At 33.7% G+C, this 18574-nt stretch overlaps 1 protein-coding gene across 1 annotated transcript; it reads left to right on the top strand.

Moving 5' to 3' along the window:
- Nucleotides 1-740: 740 nt before the first annotated feature.
- On the top strand, nt 741-17538 carry LOC126883797 (ankyrin repeat, PH and SEC7 domain containing protein secG-like). Its single transcript, XM_050649467.1, has 3 exons — nt 741-906; nt 1082-1452; nt 17353-17538. The coding sequence occupies exons 1-3, from the start codon at nt 741-743 to the stop codon at nt 17536-17538; spliced, it is 723 nt and encodes a 240-aa protein (XP_050505424.1).
- Nucleotides 17539-18574: the final 1036 nt, after the last annotated feature.

Here is an 18574-nt window from a genome sequence, read left to right on the forward strand (position 1 = left end):
CAGGAAATGCTGTCGACATATTAATTTATCTAATTAATAAATATAAATTAAATCCAAAAATAGTTGACGAAAACAGAGATACACCCCTTCATGCAGCAGCTGCTCATAATTCCCTGGCAGCTTTCAAATATTTATTAGAGACTATGCAATTGGACGTTAACGACTGCAACAAAAATGGTAACAATGTTCTACACAGTTCAGCAGGTTTAAATGCTGTAAAAATAATCAAGCATCTTTATTCAAAAGATGAATACAAATATCTCTTTGAACAAAAAAATAAATATGGTGCTACAATCAATCACAGCGCAGCATGTGGAGATGCTGCAGATGCTTTAGATTTTGTTATATTAACTTGTAAATTACCTTGTGATGTTCCTGACAAATTGCACAATACTCCTGCCCTTGTGGCAGCTCATAACAATTCTCAGAATGCTCTAATAATTTTTGAAGACAACAAAGTAAACTTAGATGCTAAAGATAAGAGAGGTAAAACTTTATTGGCAGCTTCTAGCAATGCTATAGATGTAATTAAACATTTAACTAGCGAACTTAATAGAAATGATACTGCAGAAACCAAGCTAAATGTAGTTAATAACTATTTAGAAACACCTTTGCATACAGCAGCTTCAAACGATGCATTAGAAGCTTTTGAGTAATTGTTAATTCAGACCAAACTTGATGTTAATCAACGCAACGATCGTGGTGAGTCGGTATTTCATAAAGCTGCGTATCAAAATTCTATGAATGTACTTAAGTTTCTTATAGATGATCGCAAGCTAAGCCCAAAATTAGTTGATGAAATCGGTAATACGCCTCTTCATTATACGGCTTATAATGATTCTGTAGAAGCATTCAAATTTTTGCTTCAGTCCGAGAAAATTGATGTTAACGATTGCAACATTACAGGTGATACCGTGCTTCATAATTCACTATGCTGCATACGAAAATGCAACAAAAATAATTGAATACTTACACTCAGATCCTGCATACGCACATTTATTTAATATTACAAATAAAAAGAAACAAACTACCTTGCATAAAGCTTGTAGAACATATTCTATAGATGCATTAATCTTTTTAGTCAACAGATATCAGTACCTCATTAACATTGTAGATGAAAATGGCAATACTCCTTTTCACGAAGCAGCTTCTAACGATTCATTAGAAAGTTTTAAATATTTACTACAATGCACAACATTTGATAATCAGACATGTAACCAAAAAGGTGAAACTGTTTTACATAGAGCTGCTTGTAAAAATTCTATGAACGTGTTAAAGTATCTAATTGATGAGCTTAATATGAGTCCAACTCTAGTTGATATACATGGCGATACACCACTCCATGTTGCAGCTTTTAACAACTCCCTTGAAGCTTTCAACTATTTGTTAAAGATTGAAAAATTAAATATTAACGATTGCAATGATAAAGGTGATACCGTTCTACATAAATCTGTACGTGGGAAAGCCATAAAAGTAATTGAAGTTATATTTAAAAGTTTTATGCAATGATATTGATCTACCAGGGGAATAATAGGCCACAAATAAATCTACATTTCTAGACAATGGCTTCATTTTCTGTTGTAATCATGTAAAAAAAGCTAGAAATACATTCGTGCCAGCAATTCCTGACTAGCCATTACCAATTAGAAAAACCTCGCCAAAAGGTGAAGAGATAGCTTGCAATCTAAAACGCACTAAAGCAGACTTCGACTAATGAATAGGTCTTAGACTGAATGAAAATAAAGAAGATATTATTAAATCAGCTATGAATACGTGAACAGTTGGAGCAAGTAAAGGAATTAAACGAGAGTAGAAGAACAAAGAAAATAGTCGATACTTATACTTATGTCCATTGAAATGTTACATTTAAGGTTGCGCTTTTTAAAGGAGTCAATTTTTAATATGTATGGGGCAGTAAAAGCTTAAGTTCAAGTTGGTGGGGTCGCCACCCTTGACCCCCGGCCGCCATCTTGGAAAAAGGAGTGTAAACGGTTTTCGCGCTGTATATCGTAAACTAGCATCCTTACAGAAAATTTAATTAATCATAAAATGTAGCACATTAAATTTTCTACAATTTTATTTGCTTTACTTTTTATCGTCAAGTGACCAAACAAAAAATTATTAGCAAATATATCTGAAAATTTTGTAAGAAGTTTCTTTTTGGAGTTTATAACTTTTTTTTAGTTCATTTTAACAATAACATGACGTCACAGCAATTTTGTAGAGGGTTTTTTAACGAACAATTTCCGCTATAAAGTTAATATTAATTTTATTTACTTATATAGGTTTTACAGCGCTTCAAACTTTACCAGATTCTCGAATGCTCATAAGGATACAATAAAAACAAAACGTTAGGCTTTCTTTTCCATCTATATATTATTCTTTTATTCATACAATTTATTATGATCTTAACATTGCTGTGTTATTATTAAACTATTTTTGAACCTTCTCACTATTACACATGGTCATGGTCATAATACATTGGTCATGCATGGTATTACTGAAAGTTCGCTGACATAATGGAATCTTAAAATGATACGTTTATAAGATGGTTGCGATCAGATAACGGAATACTTAGACTAGGAGCAGTGGCGGCTCGTGATTTTTACAACAGGGGAGGCTATACTTAACTCTAAAATATCTAGACAAATTTGCACTAGCAAAAAAATGCGCCAAAAAATGTAATGTAAGGCCCCATTTTTTGGCCATTTTTTATTTACATTTCATAATATCATAATTTCATATCATATCATTTTAAAAATAATTAGTCTAATTGTAAAAGTTTAATACCAAAGTTTGTGTCGTTTATTTGTTAACAATTCCATCTTTGTAAGTAGATATGCATATCAAAATAAATACAGATTTGAAGTTTTGCAGTCCATACAGGTTGAAGGTTCACATTTTTTAAGATACTCAACTGAATTTTTTTTAATTCTAAACGCGGCCTACTGCTAATCCAAAAACACGATAAATTACCGATATTTTGCTTTGCGTTACAAATATCGGAAAAAGTTATTTGAACAAGTTGTTCCAAATATTATTCTAACCCCAAATACCAAATTTCATAACAAAATTCGCACTTTTAGATTTGTATTATTTTTAGTCAGGACCCTAAAATTCATTGTCCCGAGATGCACGCAACAGCAACGGAGCCGAGAAGCTAGTTAGCTTCCGTTGGTAAATCTCCGGGCAGCGTGTGATGGCACCGTAGATGCCACTGTTAGGAGACCGGGTCTCCTTAAACGCCTGCTGCGCTGCGCGGAGCGTTAGGAACGGAGGCTGGCCGGCTTCTCGGCTCCGTTCATGCATCTCGCTAATACTAATGCTCCGTGCTTATGAATATTTAGTGATAATATGGAATTTACACGTTGTATAATAGTGAGAGTGCTTGTTGTTTTTCGCGATTCAAGATAAACAAAACAGTGTAGCGTGTGTAAAAAATTTATGGGGAGGCTGTACAAGAATTCATCTGTACTCATTAGATATCTTTTAAAAACACCCTTTAATTATCTACGCTAATTTCTTTCAGTTATTTAAATGTCATCATAAACAATTCCAACCTTCTTTCGTTACATAAACATTGTTGACCTAGATCGTGAGGTTTAATTATACATACAGCCACTATAAACACTTTTCAGGGTCGACGCTGACTTTGCACTTTTAAATATATTTATACAACTAAAAATAATAAGGGAATCCTCATTACACATTCCACATTCGTCATTCTATTTTATTAGACGTAAGATTACTCACATTAAAAGATAGTGTCATCTACACCCCGCGAGACGACGTTACGTAGGGTGCTACCAGCTTGTACTCATGCAAGTATAATAAAACGACTTCAACAGTGAAACGACTATAAATCATTCCACCCCTCGGATAAGGGTTAACCACCCTTACCGGGAGAAGGTAGCCCTAGTAAGCCTGGACTACCATATGGCGATCCAAGACCAGGGAAGAAACTGAAGTAAACTGGAACGAGAAATGGAAAGAAAAACGTCTATGGCTGAGGATCTGGTACCTCGACCACCCTAGAATACAGTGTGGTATGTAGAAAGGATGGAGACAGCAGGCCTGACATGGAGCTAAATGGACAATGGTATGGAGATGGAACATCGTGGGACAATGGACAATGCCAGGGAACGTGGATCGAGAACTTTTGGTGATACGAACATAAACGTTTAAAGTGGTGAGTCTATATTTTGTTCTTATGGTATTTCCACGATATTTCTTAACAAATGAATGATATAGCAGTAATGTAAGGTATATTTCTAGTATTTTTATCTATTTATTTTTAATTATCTTTATGGGTATTATTGGAATTTTTTTTAACACATATTAAAGTTATTCACATGGCATATTACCATTATTATTTGAGGTATATATTATTTATATTATTTATTACGAGGATTTTTTTTATGATTTTAATATTTGCTATCGTAAATATACACTATCAATATAAATATACGATATAAATATATAACAAATATACGCTATATGCATAATACATTTACATTATTATTCTAACTACTTTTTTACAAGGGTTAATATAACGTTATTTATTTTTGAACTATTATTTATTATTATTGCAATTTTTTTACATATTTTTACCATATATTGACGTATTATTTTATCTCGTTATTTTTACTATATATCTATATAACACATATCTATATACACCGTAAGACTATCGAATTTATATTTTCGCTAAGAAGTGCAGGAACTGAGGATAGAAAATTATGTATAAATGAGTAGCAACACAGTTACTTGGGAAGATTTTGTCAAAATAGTTGAGGAACTTGCACAAGAAGTAGGAAGACAGAGCAGAAGGGTCTTAAAGAAAAAAGTACCGAAATCTAAGGACATACAGGAAGAAGTAACGACACAGCTAATTAAATCCTATAACAAGTACACGCACTTTACTAAGAAAAACTGGGAAGCACTTTCGGACAAACAGACGGAAGCGTGCAACAAATACTTTGGAAAAATCAGAGACAAAGTTATACGCTCATTTCAAGCAGTAAATGTAAGGACAGTGGTTCCAAATTCAATACATCAACAAATCGACGAGGAAGTTGAGGAGGAACAAAGCGACGAGGAAGTAGAAGAAGGAAAAAGCGACGAGGAAGTAGAAGAAGAAATAATTAACGACGAAATAAAAGAGGAAAAAGGTGACATAAAACAAGATATAACAATATTAAACATGGCTCTGACAATCAATGAATTTTTGAATATCGCAAGCAAGATATTGCCCAACGAGTTCGATGGAAGCGCAGGGAAATTACAACCATTTTTGGACGCATTAGAACTACTTGGAAAATTGGCAGAAGGTCATGAAGACACAGCTGTAACGCTAATAAAAACACGACTTACCAATAAGGCTAGGAACTTAATAACCACGGAAGATACGATTCCACGAATAGCTGAAGCACTGAAGAAAGAACTAAGAGGGGATAATCCGAAGAATTTAATAGCCAAATTAGCCAAGAAAAGGCAAGGGCATAGAGATGCAGCAGTGTACGCATCTGAAGTGGAAGAGCTAGCAGAACAATTAAAAGTAGCATACATAGCGGAAGGAATGCCAATGGAGTTAGCGAAGAAATATACGACGGAAACAGTAGTAACAACAATGAAACGAAACGTTAATGCAGAGAAAGCTAAGCTAATACTGGAAACAGGTAACTTTACATCACCGCAGGAAGTAGTATCTAAATTTTTATCGATCGATACGACTGAATAAAATGCACAAGGAAGAGTCTTAAATTATAGGACAAACTACAAAAATAGGAGAGGACAGCAGCAATACAGAAGAGGATACCATAACAAATATGACAGAGGAAGAAGAAATAACTTCGGACAACGGAACGAAGGAGAAGCAACGGACAATCAACGAAATTATTCGAACAGGAGATACAGACAATTTAACAATCAAACATACAGAGGAAACCAGAGAGGAGGACGTAACAGGAACGTAAGGTTACTAGAGATAGAGGACAGTCAAGAAGAACAAGAAAACCAGCAGTTGGGGTTTTGAATGAACAAGAAGTTGAAAGCACACAGGCAGAAATAAAATATAACATTTACAACTTCGACCTGAACCTAACGAACTTTGTACGAATGAAAACAGGAATCCTTGAAAACACAAGCACCTTTATCATAGACACAGGAGCTGATATTTCAATACTAAAATGTTCACAAGATTTTATGAAGGAACAGGTGAAACCAAACACGAAGGCGAAAATAAAAGGAGTCACTAAAGGAGAGTTGCAAACAATGGGAGAAGTTGAGACAACACTAGAAGTAAAAGGAACTCGATTCGAACACATCTTTCAATTGGTAGAACCTAACTTTCCAATTCCAACAGACGGAATCATTGGGAGAGACTTTATTTCTAACTTTCAATGTATACTGGACTACGCAAACCTTAAAATGCACATTAAAGAGGACAACGATTGTTACATTAGTACGAAAATTCTGGATAATATAGATAATGACACCATAATAATACCACCCCGATGTGAAATTTACAGAATAGTCAAAATTTTTCAAACGCTAAGGAACGACAGGATAGTGGAGCAACAAGAAATACAACCAGGAATATTCATAGCAAGAGCAATTATTTCAAGTAATAATCCATACATCAAAATTTTGAACACAACATACGAAACAGTAAATGTACAGGCAAGCACAATCAGGACGTTGGACATTAAACTATTCAATATATATAGACTAGTCAACGACAGCAAGGATAGGAAAAAAGAATTACGAGAATCACTGAAATTAGACATACCAGAATACATACGAGATAACTTAGTATCGTTATGCGAAGAATATGCAGACATATTCGCCCTAAGGCATGATATGTTAACCTGTAACAATTTCTACGAACAGAAACTAAGAGTTAAAGACCAAACTCCGGTATACATTAAAAACTATAGGACACCTCATGCACAAACAGAGGAATTAAACCGGCAAGTACAAAAACTGAGAGACCAAGGAATAATAGAACCGTCTACATCAGAATACAACAGCCCAGTAGTACTGGTACCGAAAAAGGCGATAGATGGAAATAAAGCATGGAGATTATGCATAGATTTTAGACAACTGAACAAGAAAATAGTCACAGACAAATTTCCTTTACCAAGGATAGACTCGATATTAGATCAACTAGGAAGAGCAAAATGGTTTTCAGTTATAGACTTAATGTCAGGTTTTCACCAGATACCATTAGAAAAATCATCGAGAAAATACACATCGTTTAGCACAGAAAATGGAGCATTTCAATTTACCAGATTACCTTTTGGATTAAATGTAAGCCCAAATAGTTTTTCAAGGATGATGTCAATAGCATTTTCGGGATTAACACCGGACAAAGCATTTCTTTACATGGATGATATAGTAGTAATAGGAATATCCGAAAAACATCACCTAGACAACCTGAAAAAGACATTTGAGACATGTCGAAAATTCAATTTGAAACTTAACCCAGGAAAATGTCAATTTTTTAGAAGGGAAGTAACATATTTAGGACATGATCTTTCTCAAGAAGGAGTATCACCCGACAAAGCGAAGTATGCAGCAATTGAACAATATCCGACACCTAAGACAGCGGAAGAAACAAAGAGATTTGTAGCATTTTGCAACTATTATAGACGTTTTATTAAAAATTTTGCGGAACTATGCAGACCACTCAACAGATTATCGAGGAAAGGAGTAGAATTTTTTTGGTCTGAGGAGTGTGAAAAAGCATTCAAAAAGCTTAAAGCATCTCTGACGAAACCACCAATTTTAAAATATCCTGATTTCAACAAACAGTTTATCCTAACAACAGACGCATCCAATGAGAGTTGTTCAGCAATCCTAAGTCAAGATTACAACGGAATAGACCTACCTATAGCATATGCATCAAGAAGTTTTAGTAAAGGAGAATGTAATAAACCTATAATCGTTAAGGAATTACTAGCGATTCATTGGGGAATTAATTATTTTAAATGTTATCTATATGGAGCACCAACATTCAAAGTAAAAACAGACCATAAACCTTTGACACACCTATTTGCAATGAAAGAACCAACCTCAAAACTCACGAGGATCAGATTAGACCTAGAAGAATATGACTTCGAAATAGAGTATATAACAGGGAAAAGTAACTACGCAGACAGCCTTTCAAGAATAACATTGCATCAACTAAAGAACCTATACATAGACAACACCCATATACTAGCTATAACAAGAGCTCAAGCAAGAGAAAAGCAGAAGGAAGCAAGACAAAGAAAGGCTGAAAGTGAACTCGCACTACAACCAGAAGCCACCAAACAGACAGTAAGGAAGGTACTAAATAATTTAGAGGCGCATAGACTACCAATTTTGTCATTTGTAGCAGAACTAATCTCACCAAGACTGAGCATTAGGGCCAAAAACAAAATAAAATGCAGCAAAATCATAGCCACAGGATTAGATCATTTCGATTTAAACCAAGCGTTGGCACAGCTTGATAAGCTGGCGGTAGAGAATGCAGTACGTAAAGTAAAGATATACGTAAATGATATTATTTTTAAATTGTGCACAATTGATGAATTTATTAAAGAAGGAAATAAAAAATTGAAGAATATAGAAATATACATATGTGAAGTACCAGAAACAATAAAAGATGACAAAGAAAAACACAGATTAATAGAAGAATACCATAATCACCCGATGTTCGGAGGACACGTAGGGAATAATAGACTAATAAAGAAGCTAAAGGCAAGATTCCGATGGAAAAATTTGGAAAAAGACGTAATAAAATACGTTAAACAATGCCACAAATGTCAAATTAACAAACCGAAAAGAACACATGTCGAAGAGTTCGTGATATCGGACACATCTTCCAAACCATGGGACATAGTATACATAGATACAATAGGTCCATTCACGAGAAGTAAGGAAGGTAATAGATACTGTATCACAATGTTGTGTGAACTGACAAAATACGCGGTCAGCATACCAGTGTGCAATAAAGAAGCAGAGACAATAGCAAGAGGAATCTTTGATCATTTCATACCAACATACGGACTCATGAAGCAAATAAGAACAGACCAAGGCACAGAGTATAAGAACGAAGTAATGCAGGAATTAACAAAGCTATTAAAAATAGAGCACAACTTTTCAACGGCATACCACCCACAGTCCATTGGAAGGTGCGAAAAACTACACAGAACTTTGAACGAGTACGTAAGAGCGTTCATAGACGAAGACAGAGAAAATTGGGATGTGTGTTGCAGAATGTTCACATACTGCTACAATACAACCCCTAACGCGTATCATGGATACACACCGTTCGAACTGCTATATGGCAGGAAGGTTAACCTACCGGAAGACCTTACACAGGAGATTCAACCATGTTACAATATAGATGCCTACTACAATGAGTTACGATACAAACTACAAAGCGCACACGAGAGAGCTAGAACCTTCTTATTAAAACACAAAAAAGAGCGGCAAGAAAAGAATAAGCTCAAAGCAACACCTCAACACTTTAAAATAGGAGACCTAGTCCTGGTAAAAAGGGAAGAGAATAGTAAGTTTGATAGTCTTTATGTAGGTCCTTTCACAATAACAGAAGTAAATAACGTTAATTGTAAAATCAGAATAGAAAACAATAAAACCAAGGAAATACATAAGAATAGATTATATGCTTACAATCCGAAAACACAGTGAGTGACAAGTGTGATGAAACAATGTTGTTAAACGAACATTTTTATTTTTATTTATGTATTTACGTAGTTTTAGGAAGTTTGTATATAAAATAAATTTTTTGTATTGATTACAACACAGTATGGGTTGGTAGCACTACTTGCAAAATTTTCTGCCCGTAGTCAGAAAATTCTTAGGAGGGGAAGGTGTACAAGAATTCATCTGTACTCATTAGATATCTTTTAAAAACACCCTTTAATTATCTACGCTAATTTCTTTCAGTTATTTAAATGTCATCATAAACAATTCCAACCTTCTTTCGTTACATAAACATTGTTGACCTAGATCGTGAGGTTTAATTATACATACAGCCACTATAAACACTTTTCAGGGTCGACGCTGACTTTGCACTTTTAAATATATTCATACAACTAAAAATAATAAGGGAATCCTCATTACACATTCCACATTCGTCATTCTATTTTATTAGACGTAAGAATATTCACATTAAAAGATAGTGTCATCTACACCCCGCGAGACGACGTTACGTAGGGTGCTACCAGCTTGTACTCATGCAAGTATAATAAAACGACTTCAACAGTGAAACGACTATAAATCATTTAACCCCTCGGATAAGGGTTAACCACCCTTACCGGGAGAAGGTAGCCCTAGTAAGCCGGGACTACCATAAGGCTAAGCCTCCCTTGCCTCCTCTGACGAGCCGCCACACTAGGAGCCGGTTTAGGTGAAACTTGCTAATCATTTTAGGCACGATAAGACCCTATAACTTAAATAGTAGAACCTAAAAGAAAACGATGAACACTGTGCCATTACTTTTGAGTGCATATGCGTCGACAGTGGCGCATCTAACTTTCAGCGCAATATGGTAAATTTCCACCACCCCCTTTCCCCCACCAAAAACTTAATTTTTCGTTTTTATTTTTTTTTAGATGGCGTGCAATGGATTATAATATTTCAAAATATTCATAGGCGTAGTTGAGGCTTTTACAAAACATGTCTATTTTTATAGATCCGTAGGTTGAGTGTACATAACATCAAACAAATATTTAAATTTTGTTTGGAAAAGAAGCGTATAACTTTTTGTTGGAGATGGTTAGAGGTCTAATTTTTTTTCTATTTTGTGCATTTCATCAAACATGTTCTTAATTTTTTTCAGATTTTTCGGGTTTGCCACCTTCAAAACACTAAAAAACTCTTTTTACGGGGTTTTTGGGGGTTTGAACGTGTTTCTCCCGTTTTTAAAATTTAAAAACATTTAAGAACATTTAGTGTTCTAAAGGACTCAGTTACTTCAGTTTATAAATAACTTATAAAAAACATTGATTTAGTTTATTTTGAAGTCTATAAACTAGGGCAAATCCACAAAAACCCCCAGAAAACAGTTTTTGGATTTTTGAAAGTGGAAAATATTACGTAAAAATTTGAAAAAATTTAAAAACAGTGTTTGGGAAAATTCACAAAATAGAAAAAAAATTAGACCTCCAGCAATTATTTCCAAAAAAAAGTTATACGCTTTTTTCCAAAAACATTTTTTTTAATTGTTTGAAGTAATGTGCACTTAACCAACGGATCGACAAAAAATAGACATGTTTTGTAAAAGCCCCAAGTACGCCCATGAATATTTTGAAATATTATAATTGATTGCACGCCATCTAAAAAAAATAAAAACGAAAAATCAGGGGCGTCATTTGATAGGGTCAGGGGGCATTTGCCCCCCCCTGACCCTGAAAATGACTGAAATTTACAAAAAATAGATCAATTTTGTATTATGTTTGCATATATAATGTATTGTATATATAATGTTTGCCCCCCCTAGCAAAATTTCAAATGACGCTCCTGCGAAAAATTAAGTTTTTGATGGTGAGGGAAGGGGGTGGTGGGTTAAAATTACGCGGAGTCTAATTTTTAATCACATAAAACTTAAAAAAAATGAAAACAATTGAATTCTGTGAGTGACGGAGGGTACGTTTTAATTTATATATTTCGTCCATAAGTGGAAAGTTTGATGCGCCACTGTCTACCCACGTGCCATTAAAAAGTGACGGCACAGTGTTCATACGTTTTATTTTAGGTTCTTCTATTTAAGCTATTCGCGGTGTGCAAGTACTTGGAAAGGGAAACGAGAAACGACCCTGCGCGAGTCGCGGAGAAATATTGCAACTATCTTAAATAATTCATATTGTCAATTGAAATTGTCAAATTGACGTATATTTCATACCTTCTGTCAATGAAGCAGAAAAATTATATATTGCTCCACAATATTGATATGATATGCAATTATTATATAAAGGTAAATTTAATTAATTGTATTTTGCTTGCAGTACTGCATTTTAATAACAATTTTATTTACTATATACAATTGTTGATGTTTTCATAACATAACCTGAATCTTATTTTTTTCTTCTTATTGTTTTTTTGGACTATGGCCTTGACAATTATCCAGTAACCAGGACTAATATAATTGGCCAATATAATTAAAAGTGCGAATAATAGTACAGAGCGAAGAAATAGGGGTCGCTTTGCCGAACTTGCACGGTCCCAGTAGGCTCTTATCGTGCCTAAAATGATTAGCAAATTTCACCTATACCGGCTCTACAGTCTAACCTAACTATAATATCTCAATGGATACTTCCGAACAAAACGACTACAGAGATTCCCATATCCAACGTGACAACGAGGACCTTGAGAAAATTGATAATTGTCTATTGCCTTCTTCAATATATTATAGGTATGGTATGTTTAACAGTAATTGGTCGAGTTAATTAGTTACCACTATAAACATCCTGGATTAACCGATAATAGTATAAAAGGCCCGGTTTCAGGTAAAATTTATTTTAGGCTTTATTATGGGAGTACCGTCTAGTCAGTGTTAGTTGTCGAAAGACCAACTCTGTCTACCTAGGTTGCTTATCGCTCCGGGTGGGTCTTAACAATGGGCCAGGTCAGAAAAAATTAATAATATTTACGACCGCACTAATTGAACTCAAGCATTTACTGATGAACAAACATAATAAATAATATTTTGTCTAGAAATTTCCCGTGGATTAGGCCTTCTGGGGGTCTTGATCAATATAATTCCAAATCTCGAAAGCTACTCCTTCTGCCTTTTGTAAGGTTCTAGTTATTCCGCTGTATCTCTGCACAAATATGACATTATTCGCGAATTATTTTTAATATTACGTCTCTTTCCTACTTATAGAAACTGAAACGATTAGTTTAAGCCGCCTGGCCATGCACAACAGCATGTTATTGAACAAAAAAGGCCATAAAAATATGATCGGTGATTGATTTTATCTACTAACAATAATTATTGACAAATAAATTTTGTTTCGACAGTGTTTGATTTGTTAGGTTAATTAAATGTCCAGTTGCACCAACAAATAAACGAAAAATTTTTTGATTTGGATTGCCCGTTTATTTTAAAATATACTAATTGTCAAAAAACTGTCAATTAAAAACAAAAATTTTAACGATTCCCCCGAAAAATATTAAATTTTTTACCATCAAATGTAATAAGAGAACACTTTTCTTTTCTTTCGAAAAAGGTTAAAATTTAATATTTTTGAGAGAATCGTTAAAATTTCTGTTTTTAATTTGATAGTTTTTTGACAATAAGATTATATTTTAAAATAAACGGGCAATTAAAATCAATCGTTTAGCTCTGGATCCCGCGTATGAAAAAAAAGTTGATTAATAGCAAGCTGAAAATGTGTTAATAGCTAAGGGTGTCTAGTCGGATGAACTTTGATACATGGGAACACTGTAACGGGCAGTTTTAATTGTGGACAAGGTTAAAAATTTGGAACGGTCAGACCACGAAAACGGCACATTTGTTTTGTCCGACAGAACAGACTTAAACTCTCCGAACAGAGATTAAACTCTCATGCAAAAATCAGACTGCTATTTATCACCTGTCATAATTCCTGTCATTTGACATATTCTACATGTTCCACTCATTAAAACGCCCATCTGGTGATAAAAAGCAGCCTGATTTTTGCATGAGAGTTCGGAGAGTTTAAGTCTGTTCTGTCAGACAAAATACATGTGCCGTTTTCGTGGTCCGACTGTTCCAAATTTTTAACCTGTTCCACAATTAAAACTTCCCCTGTTCCAGTGTTCCCATATATCAAAGTTTGTCCGACTAGACACCCTTAAGCTATTAACAAATTTTCAGCGTGTTATTAATCACCTTTTTTTCATACGCGGAATCCAGACCTAGTTTATTATTGGTGCAATAGACCTGGATCCCGCGTATGAAAAAAAAGTTGATTAATAGTAAGCTGAAAATTTGTTAATAGCGTAACGGTGTCTAGTCGGACAAACTTTGATGTACGGGAACACTGGAACAGGGGAAGTTTTAATTGTGGAACAGTTTAAAAATTTAGTATGTCAGATTACGAAAACGTCCCATGTATTTTGTCGGACAGAACATTCAATTGATTTTTTATCCTTTCATGAAACTCTCATGCAAAAATCAGACTGCTATTACTAACCAACATGATTCCTGTCATTTGACATGTTCTTCGTGTTCCACTCATTAAAATGCGCAGTTTTTGATAAACACCAGTCTGATTTTTGCATGACAGTTTAATGAAATGGTAACAAATCAATTGGAAGTTCTGGCCGACAAAATACATGGAACGTTTTCGTAGGCTGACGTTCCAAATTTTTAACCTGTTCCACAATTAAAACTTCCCCTGTTCCAGTGTCCCCATACATCAAAGTTTGTCCGACTAGACACCTTTAAGCTATTAACAAATTTTCAGCGTGTTATTAATCAACCTCTTTTTCATATGCGGGATCCAGGACTACAACTGGACATACTAATTTATTCATTAGCTAATAACAAGTAATACAGTCGAACCCGCTTTTCGGAATAGCCTTCGTGCCAAACAAAAGTATTCCTATAACGGGGATATTCTAATAACCGATCATTGGTGGCTAGTAAAAATGTTTCGGGACCTCAAATTTCTATTCCTTAAACCGCGATATTCCTATAAGCGGTATTCTAATAAGCGGGTTCGACTGTATATGTTTTTAACCTTTAAATTGACATTTAGTTATTTAAAAAGTGCTAAAACCACGATAACAGGGTCATATTAAATATTTTTTAAGAGGTTCTTGTTTTCTTTATATTTTTGCTTTATGTTATTTAGCTTCTTTGAAAGAATCCGGGCGGCTAACTTTACCAACAACCGGAACATTATCTGGTGATATACTTGCACTATATTTACATCATATATTTGCTTATTTTCAATAAAACCACTTTAATTTCTTATTACTGTGGTTTAAATATTTATTTACTGTAGATGTTATTGGGCAACATAAATGCCAATAAATGACATAAAAGAGAAGTATAAAAATGTTCATTTAATATTACCCATCTTCTAATTCTTATAACCGACGTACGTTTGGCTTACTTATTTTGATTTATTTCCTATACTTCAAAAATGGTATCGATGTGCAAATATACAGTGGAAGAACTATAAAGGTGCTATTGCTAGATTACTATTGTTAGATATTTTATTATCTATTTTCAAACTCGAGCAGTATATTTGTATCTATGTTTGCATAAACACAGTATAATAGTAAATTTATATTATTAATATTTATTTAAGTAGGTATTTTAACCAAATTGTTTAGTTTTATGTCGTTACGTGAATTTTATGTGATGAACGAAAGCATTTCTGTGGTTATCATAATAAGTAATTACCATTTGTACATGTACATACAATAATAATTATAAATTTCTGCAATTAAAAATTTTTTTTTCTATATTTTTGTTTTTTTTTATTTGTGCAAGTAAATTTTTACACTATATTTTAAAAACAATTATAAACTTTGCCATTGCAATATACCTATCTGCAAAAATAATTAACTTTGGAATGGCTCTTTTAGATACTGAGGTGAATTTACTTAAATAATATGTTAAAAAAATTGGGATAAGTCTCATACGGATATTTAATTGTTAATAATAATAAATAATTTGTAGATGAGTTTCTTTTATATAGAGATAAGAATAAAAAACCGCTAAACCCATTAAAAATGAGTGGCGCACACAATATTCCAGCTACAAAAGAGTTAATATGAATATTATGTGGCGCAAAATGTATGTTAATTTGGATGGAAAATAAAATTCTAGTTTTATTTTAAAAGATGTTGCAATTGCTTCCTAGTTTAAATCAAAAATTAATAACCATTTTCAATTTCATTGCAAAACGAAAATACAGCCGCATCATATTCTAGTCAAATCAGAGTGTGCAGTAGGGATGGCGGTTTTTGACAAAACACCGGTTTCCGGTTATACCGGTTATTTTTGCTTACGGTTTAACCTGGCGGTTATAACCGGCCAAAAAACCGGTTTTTAGAAAAACCTGTTTTCGGTTTTTTTAATCCAATAGGTTACAAAGTTACATTTACAATACACTCTAGTTTGTGATACTCCATTCGACTCCATATCAATATGATCAAAATTAGTACTATCGAAAGAACATGTATTAATACTTTTAACACGTTTGTATATTTGTAGAATAGGTACATTTTAACTCATTTAATACTTCCTGTATGAGTGTATCGTTTTGAAAACGTAGCGACATTCTTGAAAATTCGTATTCGTAATCTGTAATTTGATATTCACAGTCAGAGCATTATTTTTGGTAATCAGAAAAAGTCATTCACCCACTTTCAATGTCAAGAGTTAAGTGTGAAAAATAGATGATGCTTGCGTCTAATAATTCAACCAGATCACTTCTTATGTAAATATTATGATTACAAATACCTTTTCAAGGAAATTATATAATAAAACTTATAATTGTTTCTGGCTGATGTGAGATTGCACTTTCAGTTTGCTTCTGTATTTTATAAAAGAAAATAAAATTTGCATTATGGTTTTGTTTGGAATAATTACTTGAGAATAATAATTATGATTGGGATCCAAAATAATACCTAACCTAATCCTAATCACCGTAAAAACCTAATAACCGGTTTTTACTTTAAAAAGAAAAAACCGGTTATAACTGGGAGAAAAAAAACAACCGGGTAAAACCGGTTATTGTGAAGTAAAAAAACCGGTTTTAGGTTTAAACCGGTAGGTTTTTCCCATCCCTAGTGTGCAGCAATCTTTTGAATTTATTCTGAAGCTATTTTCTTGTGTCATTTTTACAATTTTAACTATTTATAATGGGAAATAAGCCACAATATTGTTAAAAAATGATTTTTTATTAACGTTTCGACGCCCTTTTTAATTTAATCTAATCTTTTCCTGGTTTAAATTATATTTGTGTAATCATCTAAGTCCAAAGGTTTAGTTACTATGGAAAAGCCAATTTCGCTTCGTTCAACGGTTGTCTTTCAATCTTCCTATGTGTCCGCTCCAGTTCCATTTTAACATGGCAAGTTTTAGGATCACATCTGTTACTTTTCATCGTCTTCTTATTTCTTCATTGGATTGGCGATCGCTGAGCTTAATGTTGAGCATTCACCTTTGCATAGCTCTCTGAATGACTATATCAGTTTGTGGACTATATCAGGGCTTCCCAAACTATGCGTCGCGGCGCCCTGGGGCGTCGCGTGTCAGAGCGGACTTTTAATACAGAAAATATATTTATTACAATACTCCATATCCGGCAATTGTCAGATAAAATTACTGGGTTTCAGAATAAGTTGCTCTTATGGAAGAGAAAATTAGAAGATCAAGAAATTGACTGTTTTCCTGCTTTACAAGGTATTCTTCAAGAAAACTCGATAGAGATCCTCGATCCCTCTTTAAAAAATATGTTTACACAACGCTTGTTATCATTGAGCGAACACTTTGAGAAATATTTTCACGAAGATCTGGAGTAATATGACTGGGTCAGAAACCCTTTCCAGTTATCCACATTTGACACTTTCAACAGAGGAAGAAGAACAACTGACATAATTGTCCTGTGATTCCAGCCTAAAGCTTCAGTACGACAAGGACACACTGTTTGAATTGTGGAGCTCAGTTTCTCATGAATATCATGCCATCAGCACTGCAACATTACAGGTTTTATTACCATTTGCGACTTCATACTTGTGCGAAACGGAATTTTCTGCAGTGACAGTAATTAAAAACAAGTACAAGTCAAACATAAACTTAGAAAAAGAAATGAGAGTGGCAATTTCCAAATTGGAGCCCCGGTTTCATAAGCTACGCTCAAAAAAGCAAGCACATCCGTCGTGTTAACCAACCACTTACATAAAAAATTCCCTTTTTATTTTTGGACCTATTTTTTTATTTTGTTCTTAATTTCTAATAAAAATATAAATGTTCAAATAGTTTTTTTTTGTTATAACTATAACCTGTTACTTGGCTAGTACTTACTAAAATTGGTAAATTTTATTGGGGGTTGGGTTGAGGGGCGTCGCAAAAAAATTCCAAAGTCTCAAAGGCGTCACAGTACGAATAAGTTTGGGAAGCCCTGGACTATATGGTCGTTAAAAGCTCATGTGTCGGTTCCATATGCCAGAACCAGCAATACGTACTGATGGAAGGTTTTTATCTTTAAAGTTTGATTTGAATACTGTTTGCAATCAACCAAATTCTGCCCATGTCAAAGACAATCTTCTATTAGATCGCCCTATTGGTTAAGCTTTGACACTTCATTTTTTTTCCTAAATATACATATACGACTCGACTTTTTTTATATATTATTATTGTCCAGAATTATATCCTCAGTTATATATATCTAGAGGTTGGTTGGTTAGAATATTAGTCTGTGCTAGATTTATTTTAAATACTATTTCTTTTAATTTTGTATGTATGTATTGTTATATTTCTATTTGATATGAAAATTAAATTTTGATAATTATAAACAGAATTCAATTTAATATAAAATATTTTCAATTTTCTCAACCA

This window comes from Diabrotica virgifera, chromosome 4 (genome assembly GCF_917563875.1).
Source record: "Diabrotica virgifera virgifera chromosome 4, PGI_DIABVI_V3a".
NCBI classification, from domain to species: domain Eukaryota; kingdom Metazoa; phylum Arthropoda; class Insecta; order Coleoptera; family Chrysomelidae; genus Diabrotica; species Diabrotica virgifera.

Coding starts and splice junctions, on each gene's coding strand:
- LOC126883797 (XM_050649467.1), top strand. CDS start 741: ATGAATGTACTTAAGTTTCTTATAGATGATCGCAAGCTAAGCCCAAAA. Junction 907..1,081: donor TAACGATTGCAACATTACAG/GTGATACCGTGC, acceptor TAATCTTTTTAG/TCAACAGATATCAGTACCTC. Junction 1,453..17,352: donor ATACCGTTCTACATAAATCT/GTACGTGGGAAA, acceptor ACTGGGTTTCAG/AATAAGTTGCTCTTATGGAA.